The 15,957-nt window shown below is 38.6% G+C and overlaps 1 protein-coding gene across 7 annotated transcripts in view; it reads left to right on the plus strand.

The window, feature by feature from the left end:
* The window catches only part of PKP4 (plakophilin 4), a 285,729-nt gene that overhangs the window by 212,592 nt on the left and 57,180 nt on the right, over positions 1-15,957 (plus strand). For 4 of the 7 annotated variants that reach the window (XM_056110157.1, XM_056110158.1, XM_056110163.1 and 1 more), the window contains exons 5-7: positions 7,144-7,275; positions 7,387-7,577; positions 10,230-10,782. In XM_056110157.1, coding sequence (XP_055966132.1) covers positions 7,144-7,275; positions 7,387-7,577; positions 10,230-10,782 — 876 coding nt within the window. The remainder of the gene's footprint in view (positions 1-7,143; positions 7,276-7,386; positions 7,578-10,229; positions 10,783-15,957) is intronic. The other 3 variants (XM_056110160.1, XM_056110161.1, XM_056110164.1) reach the window with 2 other exon arrangements.

The following is a 15,957-nucleotide window of genomic DNA, read 5'->3' on the forward strand; positions in this document are numbered from 1 at the left end:
ACTGAGGAAATTATCTGTAAGTTGGTGGGCCTCACCTTTCTGCTAGTTTAGACCTTTACCGTTGTCAAAATGTGTATGTATGTATGTGTGGCAGCCACCATATAAGAATATTAGCATTTCGCTTTAGCAAATATGTATCTGAATATGTGCAGACCCATTTATGCACAATATATGAGCACATCCTCCAAAATCTTAAATTTTGTGAATTACTACTTGGTATGAAAATCACATACAAAGTTTTAGTCTTTAACATTTTATGTTTAATATAAACATGTCAAGTATTTAAACTTTTTATATGCTTTTAGTGATAAGTGAAGAAATATTCTATTAAATATCTAAAATAAACTAGAAATTATCAAGCCTGAAAGCACCTTTTATTTCAGTTGTCCCCCTCTTAACACACAGGGCCACATTTCCTCAGGTTATGGTTATGACTTTGGGAAATATCAGAAAAGCCACTCGAGAAGTCAAATTGCATTCTTAGGGAAAATTAATCTGCATTTTACTTTATTCCAATAATTTTTACCAAAAAAGACTAGCCAATACTGGAGGGGTCGGGGGGAAGGAGACGTAGAAAAGCTGTTTTAGAGGATCTGGCTGGTTTATTATTTCTTTTGGTGTTAGCTTTCAGGTTTGTTAAGATTTTCAAAGGGTTTTATTTGTTTAAAGGAGAAGAATCTTTCACTATCGAACATTCCATGCCTATTCTTAGTAGCATTCTTTTCCAGGAGAGGCTTGGGACCATTTTTTTGAAATTGTAGAGTAATGAGTGATTTTGTGAACACCTCTTTCCTCTCCGTGACTGCCATTTTACTCCCCAGCAGATCCCTCTACTCTTTCATCTTCCTCCATAGGAAGCAAAAGCTCTGTGGCCTCATGTGAACGTACACCTGTTGAACTCAACTGGAAGACAGCACTCCCTATGTGACCCATTTCTGTTTCTCTAAATGCTTTAACCAGTTTCACTTCTACAACTATAAAGCTACACCCACTATTTTTTTTTTCTGGGCCACAATCAGCATTGCTTGGAGACTATTCCAGGTTCTATGCTTAGGAGCCGCTTCCTGGGTGTTCAGGGGACTGTATGTAGTTCTGGGATCTAACCCAGGGCCTCACACATGCAAGGCAAGTGCTAGACTACTGAACCGTTCCATTTCCAGCTTTTAAAACTTTTTTTCCAAACCATGGGTCAAAATATTGTACTCCAGTTAAAAATAATAAATACCCATTTAATGGGCTGGAGCAGTAGCACAGTGGGTAGGGCATTTGCCTTGCACGAGGCTGACCCAGGTTCAATTCCTCCGCTCCTCGTGGAGAGCTCAGCAAGCTACCAAGAGTATATCATATGCAAGGCAAAGCCTGGCCATCTCCCCGTGATGTAATCGATATGCCAAAAACAGTAACAACACATATCGCAATTTGTTGTGAGACATTACTGGTGCCCGCTCGAGCAAATAGATGAACAATGGGAGGACAGTGCTACAGATTGTGCTACCATTTAATACGATTATTTATGGAAATTCTTGTTGTTGAAATTCCTGATTATGGAAATTACATGAACAAAATTTAGGAAGTTTTTAGAATTTTTATGCACAGGTCTGTCTAGTGACGTACAAAACTAAAATACTTTCCAGATTTATCATTGTAGAAAGTAATTAAATTACTTTGAACCATTTTATACAAATATGCTGTTTGCTTACTCTATAAATGCAAACCAGATTGCTGAACTTTTACCATGGATTTCAAGACTTGCTAGCTGATGTTTAGAGCATAGTTAATCATGAACTAGCAGATAATTCATTAATGATTTTTTTCCATTTCCAAGACTTTTCACAGAACACTTTTAAATAAGTAAAATTTTAGGGCCATTGTTTTATTTATCTCTTTTGTTTGTTTTTGAGCCACATCTGGCAGTGCTCAGGGTTACTCCTGACTCTGCACTCAGGAATTACTCCTGGTCGTGTGCAGGGGACCATGTGCACTGCCAGGATCAAATCTGGATCAGAGGCCTGCAAGGAAAATGGCCAACCTGTTGTACTCTCTTAAAAATAATACACATACGTATCCAGGAACCTACTCAATTCAAGAGAAGTAGATTAGAATAGCTTCATGATCTTGACCTTCTGCCCATTTCTATTTCTATTTTCTTCCATTAAAAGTAAATTTTTAGTGGGGCTGAAGCAATAGCCCAGCAGTAGGGCGTTTGCCTGGCACGTGGCCGGCCCGGCCGACTCTGGTTCGATTCCTCCACCCCTCTCGAGAGCCCAGCAAGATACCGAGAGTATCTCGCCCACACAGCAAAGCCTGACAGGCTCCCTGTGACGTATTGAATGTGCCAAACACAGTAACAAGAAGTCTCACAATGGAGATGTTACTGGGCCCACTTGAGCAAATTGATGAACAACTGGAGGACAGTGCTACAGTGCTACCATGTATATAGTAGTTTATATTTAAGTCAGTAAACTCTGTGTTCTAATAATCTTTTGTTTTGTCAGTGCACACTCAGCAGTGCCCAAGAGCTACCCCTTGTTCAGTGCTCAAGGACCTATGTAGTGTCAGGTTCTAACCCAGGCCTTCCCACATGCAAATCACATGCTATAATTTGTTGATCAATGTCTGCAGCCCTGTCTGTAATATTCTTAATATATTAGTAGTATTCTACTGAATGCATATTTTTATCATCCTGTTTATATTTTCACCCTGAAACAGTTTCCAACTGATCTCAGCTTTTGCTGCAAAAAAGAGACCTGCTATAAAAATAGTATAAGATAACAGAGAAATTACTGAGGAGATTCCAGGATCTTCCTCCAGGTCTGCTCTCATCATTTGGTCAACAGCTTTATTATTAGCCAAGGCACCAGATTATTTCTGCTCATCAGTGGAAAATAGACTCCTTTATTAACCCGTAGGCCAAGAGGAAATTCCAGAGACAAACAAGAAATTAAGTTCCCGCAAAACAAATTTTCACTGTTCTTCTGATCATGATGAACTAACCAAATGCACAGAGGGCATTTATCTTAGCATTGTGTTGGCACCCCCCACGATTACTGCCAAAACTCACGAGACTCTTATATTTAGACAAATCCAAAACATCATAGCAACTCAGAACAGGAAAGTATAAGGAGAATTAGCATTTTTTAAAATTAACTGCCCTTTTTGTAACATTTGGGGCATTAAGATGAAATGTAACAGGTAAGAAAGACTGCTTCCAGTGATCTCCCAGTCCTTAACAAAGATGGAGATTATTTCATTCTACCCGGACACTTATTTAAATGTTTCATTTTTAGACAGGCGATGGGGGAGGAGGGGAACCATGCCACTTTGGTATTTGAAAATGCCCCCTGATGTCTCAAGAAACAAGTTTGTGATTTCATTGTTTGGCAGCCATATCCAGGGATGCCAAGGGGTTACTTTCAGTTCAGAGTTCCAGGTTTAGTGTGGAGGACCATGAGGTGCCAAGGATGGAGTGCAGGTCAGGCTTCCACTCCCTGTCTTGAACTCTCTCCAGTCAACATATTTGTGATTTTTCAAAAGTAGCGCATGTTCTCCTGTACATAGAAATATTTACATTGGGTTTGCCATCTCCACTCATAAACGAATTTATTGATTTCATGTTCTAATAGTGCTAGCTCACAGCAAGCCAACTCTATAGTTTATAGCCATGATCATGAAATAAGGGCCACTCTAGTGTTGCTCCGGGGCCATCAGACCATACCTAAGAGGTGCTGGGGGACAGAACCCAGGACTATACCCACTGGTTCTAGTGGGGGGCATATAGTTTTGAGTATCGAACTGGGGTCCCGTGTATGCTTTGCTATATTCTTGACCCTAAAACAATGTTTTACATAGCTTCTTTTAAAAAGTGTTTAAGCAGTGGTCTGAGGATAAATAAGGCCCTGCATATTCAGTCTCTGGCACCACAGCCCTCCACACACCATGCTGGAAGTGACTTTGTGGTTCCCAGAGCACCAAATGTACTGGGTGTGCCTCCTCCCACAACTATAGCCAAAACTAACAAAAAGAAAGAATTTAAATAAGCACTTATTGTTTGACACATTTTGTGAAGTACAGATTTGCAGGGTTCCTCTTTTTCTTTTCCTGATTAAATAATATCTAATAATTTCTTAGTTGGCTTTACTTTCTCTCTCTCTCTCTTTCTCTCTCTCTCTTAAGAAAAAGATGAAAGCATACCCAGAACTTTAATGGGTTTTAGTTTCCATGGTGATTTTTTTTTTCCAGATTCTGACACCGTGCCTCCTAGTATTTCCAAGCCAAATGTTTCAATACGTTGGTCCCAGATTTTTGTTGTGTACTAATGTTGAAGCTAAACACCCTCTAAACATCTTTTACATTTAAAAAGAAAAAGTGGAGCTGGAGTGATAGTACAGTGGGTAGGGCATTTGCCTTGCACGCGGCTAACCCGGGTTTGATTCCCAGCATCCCATATGGTCCCTTGAGCACCACCAGGAGTAATTTCTGAGTGCAGGAGCCAGGAGTACCCCCTGTGCAATGCCGGGTGTGACCCAAAAAGCAAAAAAAAAGAAAAGTTCACTTTTCCATTTATGAAGATATTTGAAGATTCTACAGTTGTTCTTTCATATCTACTGTGTTTTCATTCATATTTGATTTCCTTTTATCCTTAGATTAACAGAAGTAGCTGGTCTGATAACAGACCATCTTGAATAGCTATCCCCAGGCATTCAGATTTCCTGTAAAATTCTTCTCGCCTAACATACCCTATATTTTACTTAATCCTCAATGAAACTCCTCCAGGAATTACTATATGCGAGTGTTTAGAATTCTGGATACTATTAATAGAAATCCACAAAAGAAGCAGATCATTCTCATGTTATCAGCCTAACGTGAATATGTGTTAGGGAAATTGTGTACAATCTGTAATCTTCGATAAACTTCCAAACTTAATAATTCAGAATTTACACATCTAGGAGTCAGGTCATTAGAAACTTTATTAAACTGTATTAAGAATACCAGTACATTTTTCCGGAAGGTTGAAAACAAGATCAGGATTTAATGCAACATCAAGTTAAAAGTTTAGGATGCGGTGGGATTTCCCAGTTCTCTCATAAATCATACATTTTTCCAAAGTATTTTGGTCAACAATGCCTAAAAGTTCGAGCTCTTGGATAAACTTTACTGAACACAATAAAATAGAGGCTCAGCCCAATGCAAGGCTTGAGTTAGCAGTTAGTAAAGAGAAACTGCCATCCTAACTAGGAATTTATTTTGTTTAAAAAATATTAAGTGATTAAGTTAAGTGAATTGAATAGACACTTTCTCAGAGAAGAAATTCGAATGGCCAAAAGGCACATGAAAAAAAAATGCTCTTCATCATGATCTAATCATCAAGGAGATGCAGATCAAAACAACAACCAGACATCTTCTCACACAACAGAGACTGGCACACATTCAAAAGAACAAGAGCAGCTAGTGTTGGAATGGATGTGGGGAGAAAGTGACTCTCATTCAATTGTTTATGGAAATGCCAACTGGTCCAGCCTTTTTTGAAAACAATATGAACATTCCTCAAAATACTAGAAATTGAGCTCCATTTGACCCAGCAATACAACTCCAACCTGAGTGTCTAAGAACAGACAAATGGATAAAGAAACTATGGCACATCTACACAATGGAATACTACACAACTGTTAGGAAAAAAATGAAATTTGCTTATAAATGGATGGACATGGAGAGTATCTTGATGAGTGATATGAGTCAGAAGGAGAGGGACAGATACAGAAGACTGCATTCATTTGTGGCATATAAAATAATATATACTAAAAGACTAAGATCCACGGCCAGGGAATACAGGGGCTAGAAAATCTGATTAGTGATTGAAATCAACCACAAGTATGTGTGCAGAGGGAAGGTAAGATAGAGAAGGAAGCAATATGACAGTAATAGCTGGAAATGGTCATGTTGGACAAGAAGTTAAAAGTAGGTAAAGGGATATTCCTGATAATTTTTCATTACCTGTATTAGAAATCACAGTGCTTAAAGTGGGCAATGGGGGCAGGCAGGAGAGGGAAGAGAGGCTACGTGCCATCTAGGTAGACTGGTGGATGGGAGGTTGAGGGAGTGTAACTGGGGACACTAGTGCTGGGCAATGCACACAGTCTTGGAGGATACAAGTAAGTACAATTAAATACGAGTTATACAAATTATACAACTAAAATTAGACAAGGGTCCCTGCCCTCAGGGATCATATTCTAAAAGATAGAGGTGGTAAGAGTGATACTGAAAGTGAAAGATTTGCTATGATGTGGACAGGGTTAGAGGAGGTTATGTTAAGCAAAATTAGAGGGAGATGGACAAATACTAGGTGGTTTCCTCCCTTTGTGGTTTATAAAGAAATAAAGCAAGGAAATGTTCAGTATCCCATGTTTGAGTGGTCTTTGCCACTTTGGTTCCATTGTGATACATTAATACACCACAAACTAATACTGCTGTAACCATCTCACCAATATGGTAAGAAAGAAAGGAAATAAAAGGGAGGAAGGGGAGGAGGACATTCTACTTTGAAATCACTTTCATTCTCTTGTAACCTTAAATTACACAATTTGGGATTATGTAATTCCTTTCTCCCTTCTCCTAATACTTCCTAAATTAACTTTTTTATTTCACTAAAACTAAAATAAAAAGTAAAGTAGCAAGTGATTTTTATACAACATAAACTGCCACAGAAAGCTAGCCCTCTCTTGAGAAAATATATCACCAAACTAAAAAATTGAACATCTAAGTTTTGATATTACTATTATTTATACATGAATAATGTTTTATGAAATATTGATCATCATTTCTACTAAGTCTACTTATCTTTCTGGACAAAGTTGCCTGCAAAGATTCTCAGGGGAGTTAGGACAATTTTCAGATTTGAAATTACTATAGAGTGTAAGTCCACTTGAATCTGGGAATCAGGATGAGCAACAATTATAAAATTTTGGCAAAACATAATAACAAATTGAGTGCTTGGAACACTTTCAAAATACAAAGAGCCAGAATGATTAAGATTAAAAGTCTTATATTAGTATGTAGGTTAAAAGATGTTACTGGAAAATATCTGGGAAAAAAATTTGGCAGGAGTTTCTGTAACACTTATTTAGCTAATTAACCCTGTGCTTACAGATGTGCCAAACACTGGTGTAAACAAGCCTAGAGTTTCTGAAACTGTCCATCCCAACAACTATATCAGCAGGACAGAGCCAGAACAAGGGAACCTCTATTCACCAGAACAGACATCGCTCCATGAAAGTGAGGGTCTGTTGTGTTATCTTTTAAGTATTGGATTTGTTTTTAATATTTCCTTTTTGAAAAACGAGTATCCAACATATAAAGTAAAACAATTTTTCTGCTGATTCCATCCTGTAGGATCACTGGGTAACTCAAGAAGTTCAACACAAATGAATTCTTACTCTGACAGTGGATACCAGGAAGCAGGAAGTTTTCACAACAGCCAGAACTTGAGTAAAGCAGATAATAGACTGCAGCATTCATTCATAGGATCAACAAATAACCATTTGGTGAGGAATTCGAGAGCAGAAGGACAAACTCTGGTTCAGGTAAGTCAAATGCACCAAGATCCTTATGGAAAAATGCTCTCCTAATTTTGTATCTCTTTTGGGTATTCCTTACTAAAAGTGAAAGTTCAAAATGTACAGTTTTAAATTTGTAGACTGAAGTAATGAAATCCTTTTATACTATTTGTCTATGATACTAAGACAAAACCTTAAAACTCCATTAGTTTCTATAAACTAGAGTTTATGAATGAATTGAGATAAAACCCAAATACAAAGAAATAATTCTTCTAAAAGAATCAAGTTTGGTATGGGGAAGTTGAGCAGAAGTATATGAGAACTGGGTTTAATGATACATCCTGGTGATTCGTTACAATTCTAGAGGTTGATGATGTGTCTCGAAGGTAAAGATCTTTCTTGTCTTGCATGCTTGAGACCTGAGTTTGATTTTTTTAGCTCTACCACCAGAAAAACACAACTTCATCTGAGGTTCAGAGAAAGAAACAAAACAAGGAAATATTTTTGAACCCTTGTTCTGGATTTATACAACTAAGATTACAAACTCTGTGTGTGTGTGGCCTGGGGGCAGGTGGAGGGGGGTTGGGGGGAGTTATACTTGGCGTGGGGAAGGAGAATTATACTTGTTTCCTTTTTTAGAATATAAATATTCTACTAAATTAGAAGTTTCTAATAAGAGTAAAAAATTATAACAATTTATTAAATTATAAAAATTATTATAAAATTATAGCATATGTATCTAACAAGTCCTTAGGTTCTTATTAATTGCCATTTTGTCTATCAGCCCCCATAATATACTAGAATTATAACAGTGGTAGGAGTTCTATTAGTAGGAGCCAGTGAACATAACTGTCAGGTGCCCTTATGCATTCTTTGAAGCTGAAAAATAGCAAACTGGTCAAAGAAGTTAGGTAAATATCATGCTTCTTACAGTGCAACACCAGGAAACCTGAAGACACAGCAGTGGTTCAGCATCTCTAGTATCAAAGGAGAAATATAATATGACTTTGCATTTGTGTTCAATAATTTATAGGGAATTTTTAAGTAGTGGGAAGCAGTCCTATAGTAAAACAATAGCACAGAGCTAAAATAGGAAGTCTGGCCTGTGGTGAGCTGCTTCAGGCTATGTCCAGTCATCGCCTTAGACATCTACTTCTGTGCTGCTAGGGTTGCTTTGGAGGAAATGTTTGAGAAGCTTCAAACCGAATGCTTAGGGGAGTCCATCTGCCTAGCTAAATGAATTTCAGTGCCTGTAGACTTGAAGGCAGTCACACTTTGGAATGGTAATTATCTTAACTACAAAAAAAATTGTCCTTTTTCTTCTATTCCTAAAAGCAGTTGTTCCACCTGCTATTTCTGTTCTTTAAATTGTGGTAAGTTGAATTTGTTCCTAGATTTGAAGAATTAAGTTGCATGGGGATCTCCAAAAATTGGTTGGCTTTAGCCCGGACAACACATTGCCTAGCTATCTGGGTCAAATCTTGTCCCATTTTTCTGGGATTGTCTTTCCTTGTTTTAAGAGCTATTAGTAAATCTTAAGCACAGGTTTTCATTTCCCAACTGCTTACTAAGTTTTAACCCCCTTTCTTGCCTTCTTACTTACCACTGACCACCTCCTTCCCTTCCCAGACCTCTTCTCTTCCATGTCTGTTACCTTTCCAGAATTGTTAGCCATAAACACATAGCTGTGAGGTTCAGTCCAATTGCTTATGACAACTGGATACAAACCACACATCCTTTCATGACTTCTAAGAGTGTGCAAGATTCTTACATCTTACTATTTCTTCCTCTATTGCCATAAAAGGGGATTGTTAGTAGCTCAGCAAGCAATAACTAAGGAAATACAGAGCCACTTGGTCCTGGAATTATAAATCTAGTATTTGTCACTGGCACAGGACAGTTCCCCAGTCCAGCTAACTTATTTCTTCATTGTCCTTTTGCATCAGAAAAGGGATCAGAGACAGGATGGTCTTAGTTTACAGACTTCCAACTATACTGCATAGAGCAGCTAACTCAATCTTGAGTAAATTCACAGAGGAGAGAGCATTTGCCCCAGGCCCTAGCTAAATGCCTTTTTCCACATTCAAAGAACCTGCTGCCTTACTTAATCAGACCCACTCCTAATAAAAAGTAAACATTTATAACTAGCTACTTCGAGACTGCTATATTTCAAAAGATGTTGTTTATTTAATTGTGTTGCCTTAACCAAACTTGAAGTTACAGTGAATGAAATGAATGCCCTGCTCCAGTGACCCTTCATACTCGGAAAACACTCAGAATTTCATGTGTTATTTAAAAGTTTTTAAAAGGCCAGAGGGTAAACAATGTAAAAACCAAAAACAGGCTATTAAATCTGTTCAAATCATTTTCTTCGGGTTGATTTTAGTATAGTCTCCAATGGAGACGTTACTGGGCCCGCCCGAGCAAATCGACGATCAACGGGAGGGCCTTTACCTTACCTTACCTTTAGTATTCTGAAGGGGGCAAAGGAGAGTAAACCATCCCCCAAGAAAAACGCGGTATAGAAAAATTTATCTGCAACTCAAAAGCCTTTAACAGATTTTTCTAAATAGGCACCAAAAATTAATAGTGGATTCACATTCTGTGTTGAGCTGTGTGCTTATTTTGTTGTGATGACAATGGATAAACCCATTCTCTTTTTTCCCCTCCTTTCATCAGCCATCAGTAGCCAATCGGGCGATGAGAAGAGTTAGTTCAGTTCCATCTAGAGCACAGTCTCCTTCTTATGTTATCAGCACAGGCGTGTCTCCTTCAAGGGGGTCACTGAGAACTTCTCTGGGTAGTGGATTTGGCTCTCCATCTGTGACCGACTCCCGACCACTAAACCCCAGTGCGTACTCCTCCACCACGTTACCTGCCCCGCGGGCTGCCTCTCCGTACTCTGCACAGAGACCCGCCTCTCCAAGCGCTGTTCGTCGGATTGGGTCACTCACCTCCCGGCAGGCCTCCAACCCCAACGGACCGACCCCTCAGTACACAACCACCGCCAGAGTAGGTTCCCCACTGACCTTGACGGATACACAGACTCGAGTAGCTTCTCCATCCCAAGGCCAGGTGGGGTCCTCCTCCCCCAAACGTTCAGGGATGACCGCCGTACCGCAGCATCTGGGACCTTCACTGCAAAGGACTGTTCACGACGTGGAGCCATTCGGACAGCAGCAGTACGACATTTATGAGAGGATGGTTCCGCCTCGGCCAGACAGCCTGACGGGTGAGTCCAGGGAAACAGCTCTGCTTCCAGGCCCAGGGGTGGTCCCAGGTGTCGCAGCCACAGAAAAGGAACAAGATCGTGTAAGGAAAGCTCGTGTCTTCTGCAAGAATTTACACTTCAGACATGTGACTATCTTCTTTTGGGGGCTCTCTAATTCTTTCCCTTTTTCCCCTTGTTATTTTTGGGGGACACTGCAGTATTCTGTACTTGGGGTTCATTTCTGGCCATGTTCAGGACCATGTTGTGCAGAGATGGAACCCCAGCCTCTTGCATGTTTTGTATGTGCTCAGCCCATTATTATTAGTTTTATAAAATTGTTCATGACTTATTATATTCAATATTCCAACACCAATCCCACCGCCATTGCACCTTCCCACCACATTATTCCCAATTTTCCCCAACCACCCCTCAAGCCTGTGCCTATAGCAGACCCTGAATAGTTTATTTAATATTGCTTGTTATGCTTCGCTAAAAATGTTCAAAAATATTTCCTTAGAAGAAAGTGTGTGAATATTGTTGCATCTCACCCTTGCAGAAGAGATTACTTCCAGGTTGTTAGAGATTAAGCCTTGTGTGTTTAACTTCCTTAATCAAGATTAGTTGCCTTCTGCTTTACATCCCATAAAAAGTGGTGTGATACTCCTGGTTTATCAGTGGTGTAGAGTTTGAGATGTTGTGCAGCCTTGAATGCAGCCAGGTGCTTCAGGAATTCAGAAAATTTGAATGGGGTGATACAGCTGGAGTTGAATTGGATGGTGACTTTGGGTGCCCTGACAACAGAGCCTGGCACAGGGTCGGAAGCATCTCTGTTACTTGTTGATCTCTTTCGAGATTTGTTTATGAGTCTCTGGATCATGGCCAGTTAATGAGCTTATTCTGCAAGGGAGGAGGTTTTTTGGTGCCAGAGGCTGTTCTCTCACCCCGTTATTGAGCCTTCTCTCTAGCCCCTCAGCTCTGTATTCTTCTTTTCATTTGTTTCTGTGTTTTTGGTTTTGTTTGTTTTGGGGCCACACTTGGTAGTGCCCAGGGTTTACTCTTGTTTCTGTATTCAGGGATCATTCCTGGCGGGCTAAGGAACAATGTGTGGTGCCAGGGAGTCAAACCTGGGGCGGCAAAGCAAGAGCCCTTCCTGCTGAACTATCACTCTGCCCCCACTTCCCCCAGCTCTGTATTCTTAGTGCTTGATATTCTAATACAGTCCTCTCTATTAAACTTGTTTTCCCATGTGATTTGTCTCTTTGTTTTTGGCATTTCTTATTTAGAGAGTTTTTTAATATTTTTATGCAATAAGTTGAATTCTCTTTAAGAAGATAATAGCTCCCGTGAAAGGTAAAGGGTTTTTTCTATTTCTAATTGAATAATTTTGCATGAAGAATCATCATCAAACTTGATTTCTTTCTCAAAAGATATTCCTCGTGGAAAACTCACCTCTTTCTCATTCAGCCATTGGAGAAATGCACTCTGGCTTAGATATTTTCTGGCATGCCTCTGAAAAGTATGCAGCAAGCAATAGGAGGTTGGGAATCATTTATGAAATCTTGCCTCCAAAGGAAATCATAAAAGATAAGTAGCTCTGAGGATTTCTGTATTCCCCCACTGTGTGTGCATTGAACCGCTATACAGAAATCTCTGTTACAGAGTGAGTAGAAGCTCGGGGTAGGTGTTGAGCACATAAATTGCTGTCATTTTGTTTAACTTTGAGCAAGGCTGATCTCCCTTGGTTTAAAAAGCCCGCTTTTCTAACAATAAGGTGAAAATAGATTTTATAAGTTTCAGAAAAATAATTATACCTGTTGTTACAGAATTTTTCCCCTTAGAATACAAGTCTTCAAAAAAAAAAAAAGCACAGGGTTTCCTTTGAAATATTCTACAAAAGCTTTGTTTCTACCATCTACCTGCCCATTAAATTTGAATGTGGATCGTAATTTTTTGATTCCTTTTATTTGTCAGAAAATGATGATGCACTTGTCATTATATTCATGATAGTTCACGATTTTTAAAGGATCAACAAACTGCTGATTAATAAACCTGAGCAATATTTTGTAATGGATTCACTCAGATTTGGAGATCATAGTTTAAAAGATGATATAATAGGTATTATTTCCTACTAGAGAAAAAAGTCTATCCTCAACTAAAGCTTTCAGTATAGTCATTGCATGTTGAAAAGGGTCTTAGAGTTAAAAGAATGTTGGAAGAAAAACTAATGCTTGTTTCTAATGTCTTAAATATGAAATGTTTAAAAGTAGTATATTAATAGTATATGTTGGTGCATTACAAATATAAGGTACATATTGGGTAGATAATATTGTGTAAAGGTATTTTCCATTTTGTGGAGAGGAAGATAGAGTTATTAAAAGTTACTCTGAATATACTTCTAGAACTATTCTAAAAATAATTATAGAACATAATAAATTCTCATTGTAAAAGACATTTCAATGTAGTGGGCTTTTCTCACATACTCATTTAGTCTGTAAAGGCTATGTAAGTTTTTTAAAATTTTGAATGTTTGTCTAAAGACTGTTTTGTTTCACCCATCAACAGTAAACAGAAAATTGTAATAGCATTGTTATTTTATTCACAAATATGTCTAGTACCAAGAAAGGGCTACAGAAGTCTTTTATTTCCCATATATGTCACAATAAGTTAAGCTTACTAACAGTCCTATACAAATGCATATTTACTTGATGTTTTTCGTAGTTCTGAGTGGCAAAAAGCTCATGAGTTACCTTCCCCATTAGATCTTAGTAAATGTTTATGAAATTGTTCATATTACATAAATCCCAGTGGAGAATCCACCCAGATCAAGAACAGTAAAAATACAACATTCTGCTGATGTGGTATAGAATGCTTTTTTCAAGAGTAGAGGCTACTCCTGACTCAATACTGAGAGGGTTGCTGGGACACCTTGCAGTGTTAGGGATCAAAATTGGCACTTTTGCTTTGAGACATACACTACATCTCTGTGCTATCTCAGCTCTCCTGAAGGCTTGCTTTTATTTCACATTATCATGGGGTGGGGTGGCAGGTCGAAGGGCCTTATGAGAGTATTCAGTAGTCTGCCTGTCCCCAAGTGTCAGTGATACTTGGAATGTCACAGTGAATAAAGGCTGTGATTTGGGGGGTGTTAAAAAAGCACCTATTATTGATAAGATTATCAGAAACTTATAATTTGAGTTTGAGGCATCTCAAATCATGTGTCTCACAGAGCTGGTTACCAGTGATAGGTTTGAAGTGACAGAGCCCTGGTGACCTGGGCTGTCTTCTCAGGAAGGAACTCTGATAGGGATGGGTCACTTTTCCATTTGTAGTTTTGAAATGAGAAGGTTTGGCTAGATATTTTCTCAATTAGAATATTGGTTCACGACAAAGCCTGGCAAGCTACCCGTGATGTATTCGATATGCCAAACACAGTAACAACAAGTCTCACAATGGAGATATTACTGGGCCCGCTCGAGCAAATCGATGAACAATGGGAGGACAGTGCTACAGTGCTAAAGTGCAGAATATTGGTGAAACCTCTTCATTGTAGCAAGCTGGACACCAGAATCTCAAACTTCCTTTGTTTAATTTAGTTTCTTTCCATATCACATTGCTGTGCAGGGTAGTAATCATTCATTTTAGAAGCAGTATATGTTGACTTTCTTGCCACTCCTTACTCAACAACATAAAATTGTCACTGACACTCATGACCATGTGCTTGTAGTTATGATTTGATCAATTGAACTAACTGAATGTAAACAGTTCTATTATTTGCAATTAATCATTGTGTTAGTTGCTTGCAGTATTTTAATGTTTTTATTTTTTCTTTGTTTTGGGCCAGCATCTAGCAGTGCCCAGGGCTCTGGGCCCTGTGCTTAGGGATCACTACTGGTTCGCTTGGGGGACAAATATAGGATGCTGGGAATCAAACCCAGATCAGCTGTGTACAAGGCAAATGCCCTACTTATTCATGGATTGCCCTAATATTGTTTCTGTTTTCTTTTCTATTTAGAATGCAACCTCTGCTTTATATTAACAAGTGAAAATTTTACTCAACAATTTTGTTGAATCAAAAATTTCTGGGCATCATAATATGGAATGTTCTTTAAAACAGTAAAATGTTGGATTCTGAAATTTACTATGTGAAATCATGAGTCTATGTGTAAGCATTAGTTATAGCGGTTTTTCATATCACTGTCACTGTCCTCCCGTTATTCATCAATTTGCTCGAGTTGCCCCAGTAACGTCTCCATTGTGACAATTGTTACTGTGTTTGGCATATCGAATACGTCACAATAAGCCTGGTAGCTTGCCGGGCTCTCCAAGAGGGGCGGAGGAATCGAACTCAGGTTGGCCATGTTGGCTGCTTGCAAGGCAAACGCCCTACCCACTGTGTTATCGCTCCAGCCCTTTTCATATCAGTGTACAAAATTATTTTGCAATAGAAAGACGGAGAATAAGAATCTGTGTGTAGGTTCCTATGAAAACAATGGTCTATGTTTTAAAAGACTCAAAAAGGAAAAATACAGTGAGAAAAGATACATAATAGATGGCAAATGTTATGTTTAATAATATTCCAAGTAACAAGATTTATTCATGATTTCCTATAAAAGAGATGAATTGATTTAGAGGCGTATTTCAAATTAGGTCTTGAATATTAGCCTTTAGAGGCTTTATTTTGTAGTTGCTGTACTCTGTTAAGACTTAACATGTTTATATTGTTAGCTTGTTAGCACATGCCACTGGTAACTCACACCTGAATGTGGTTTAATTTACATGGATTGTGATTGCCTGTGTTAATATGTTAAAGAGAAGTATGATGTGGTGGGCCCTACCCACATGTGGCCTACCCACAAACCTGCCTGATAAAAAAGCAGTCCTACAGTCAGCCAAAAAGAACTGCATGAGCCAAAGAGAACTGCATGAACCCTGACATGTATCATTTTTTTAGCCATCCTCATTTTGGTCATCATTAAATAGCTTACATTTGGGGAATGTTGTTCAGAATATCAAGCCATACTGTAATGTTTTTGTTTTATTTTCTTTTCCTTAGACAATATTCTTTCATCTTATTGCCAAAGAAAGGTGTTTTGCTTTTTTTTTTTTAATGTACCTGCTATCCTTTACCTCTGACATCCCTTTTTTATAAAATTCACTTGATTTGGTGTTTAGACTTGGTCTCACTGGCTTGAAGTT

Source organism: Sorex fumeus, unplaced genomic scaffold (assembly GCF_029834395.1).
Source record: "Sorex fumeus unplaced genomic scaffold, SorFum_2.1 ptg000009l, whole genome shotgun sequence".
NCBI classification, from domain to species: Eukaryota; Metazoa; Chordata; class Mammalia; order Eulipotyphla; family Soricidae; genus Sorex; species Sorex fumeus.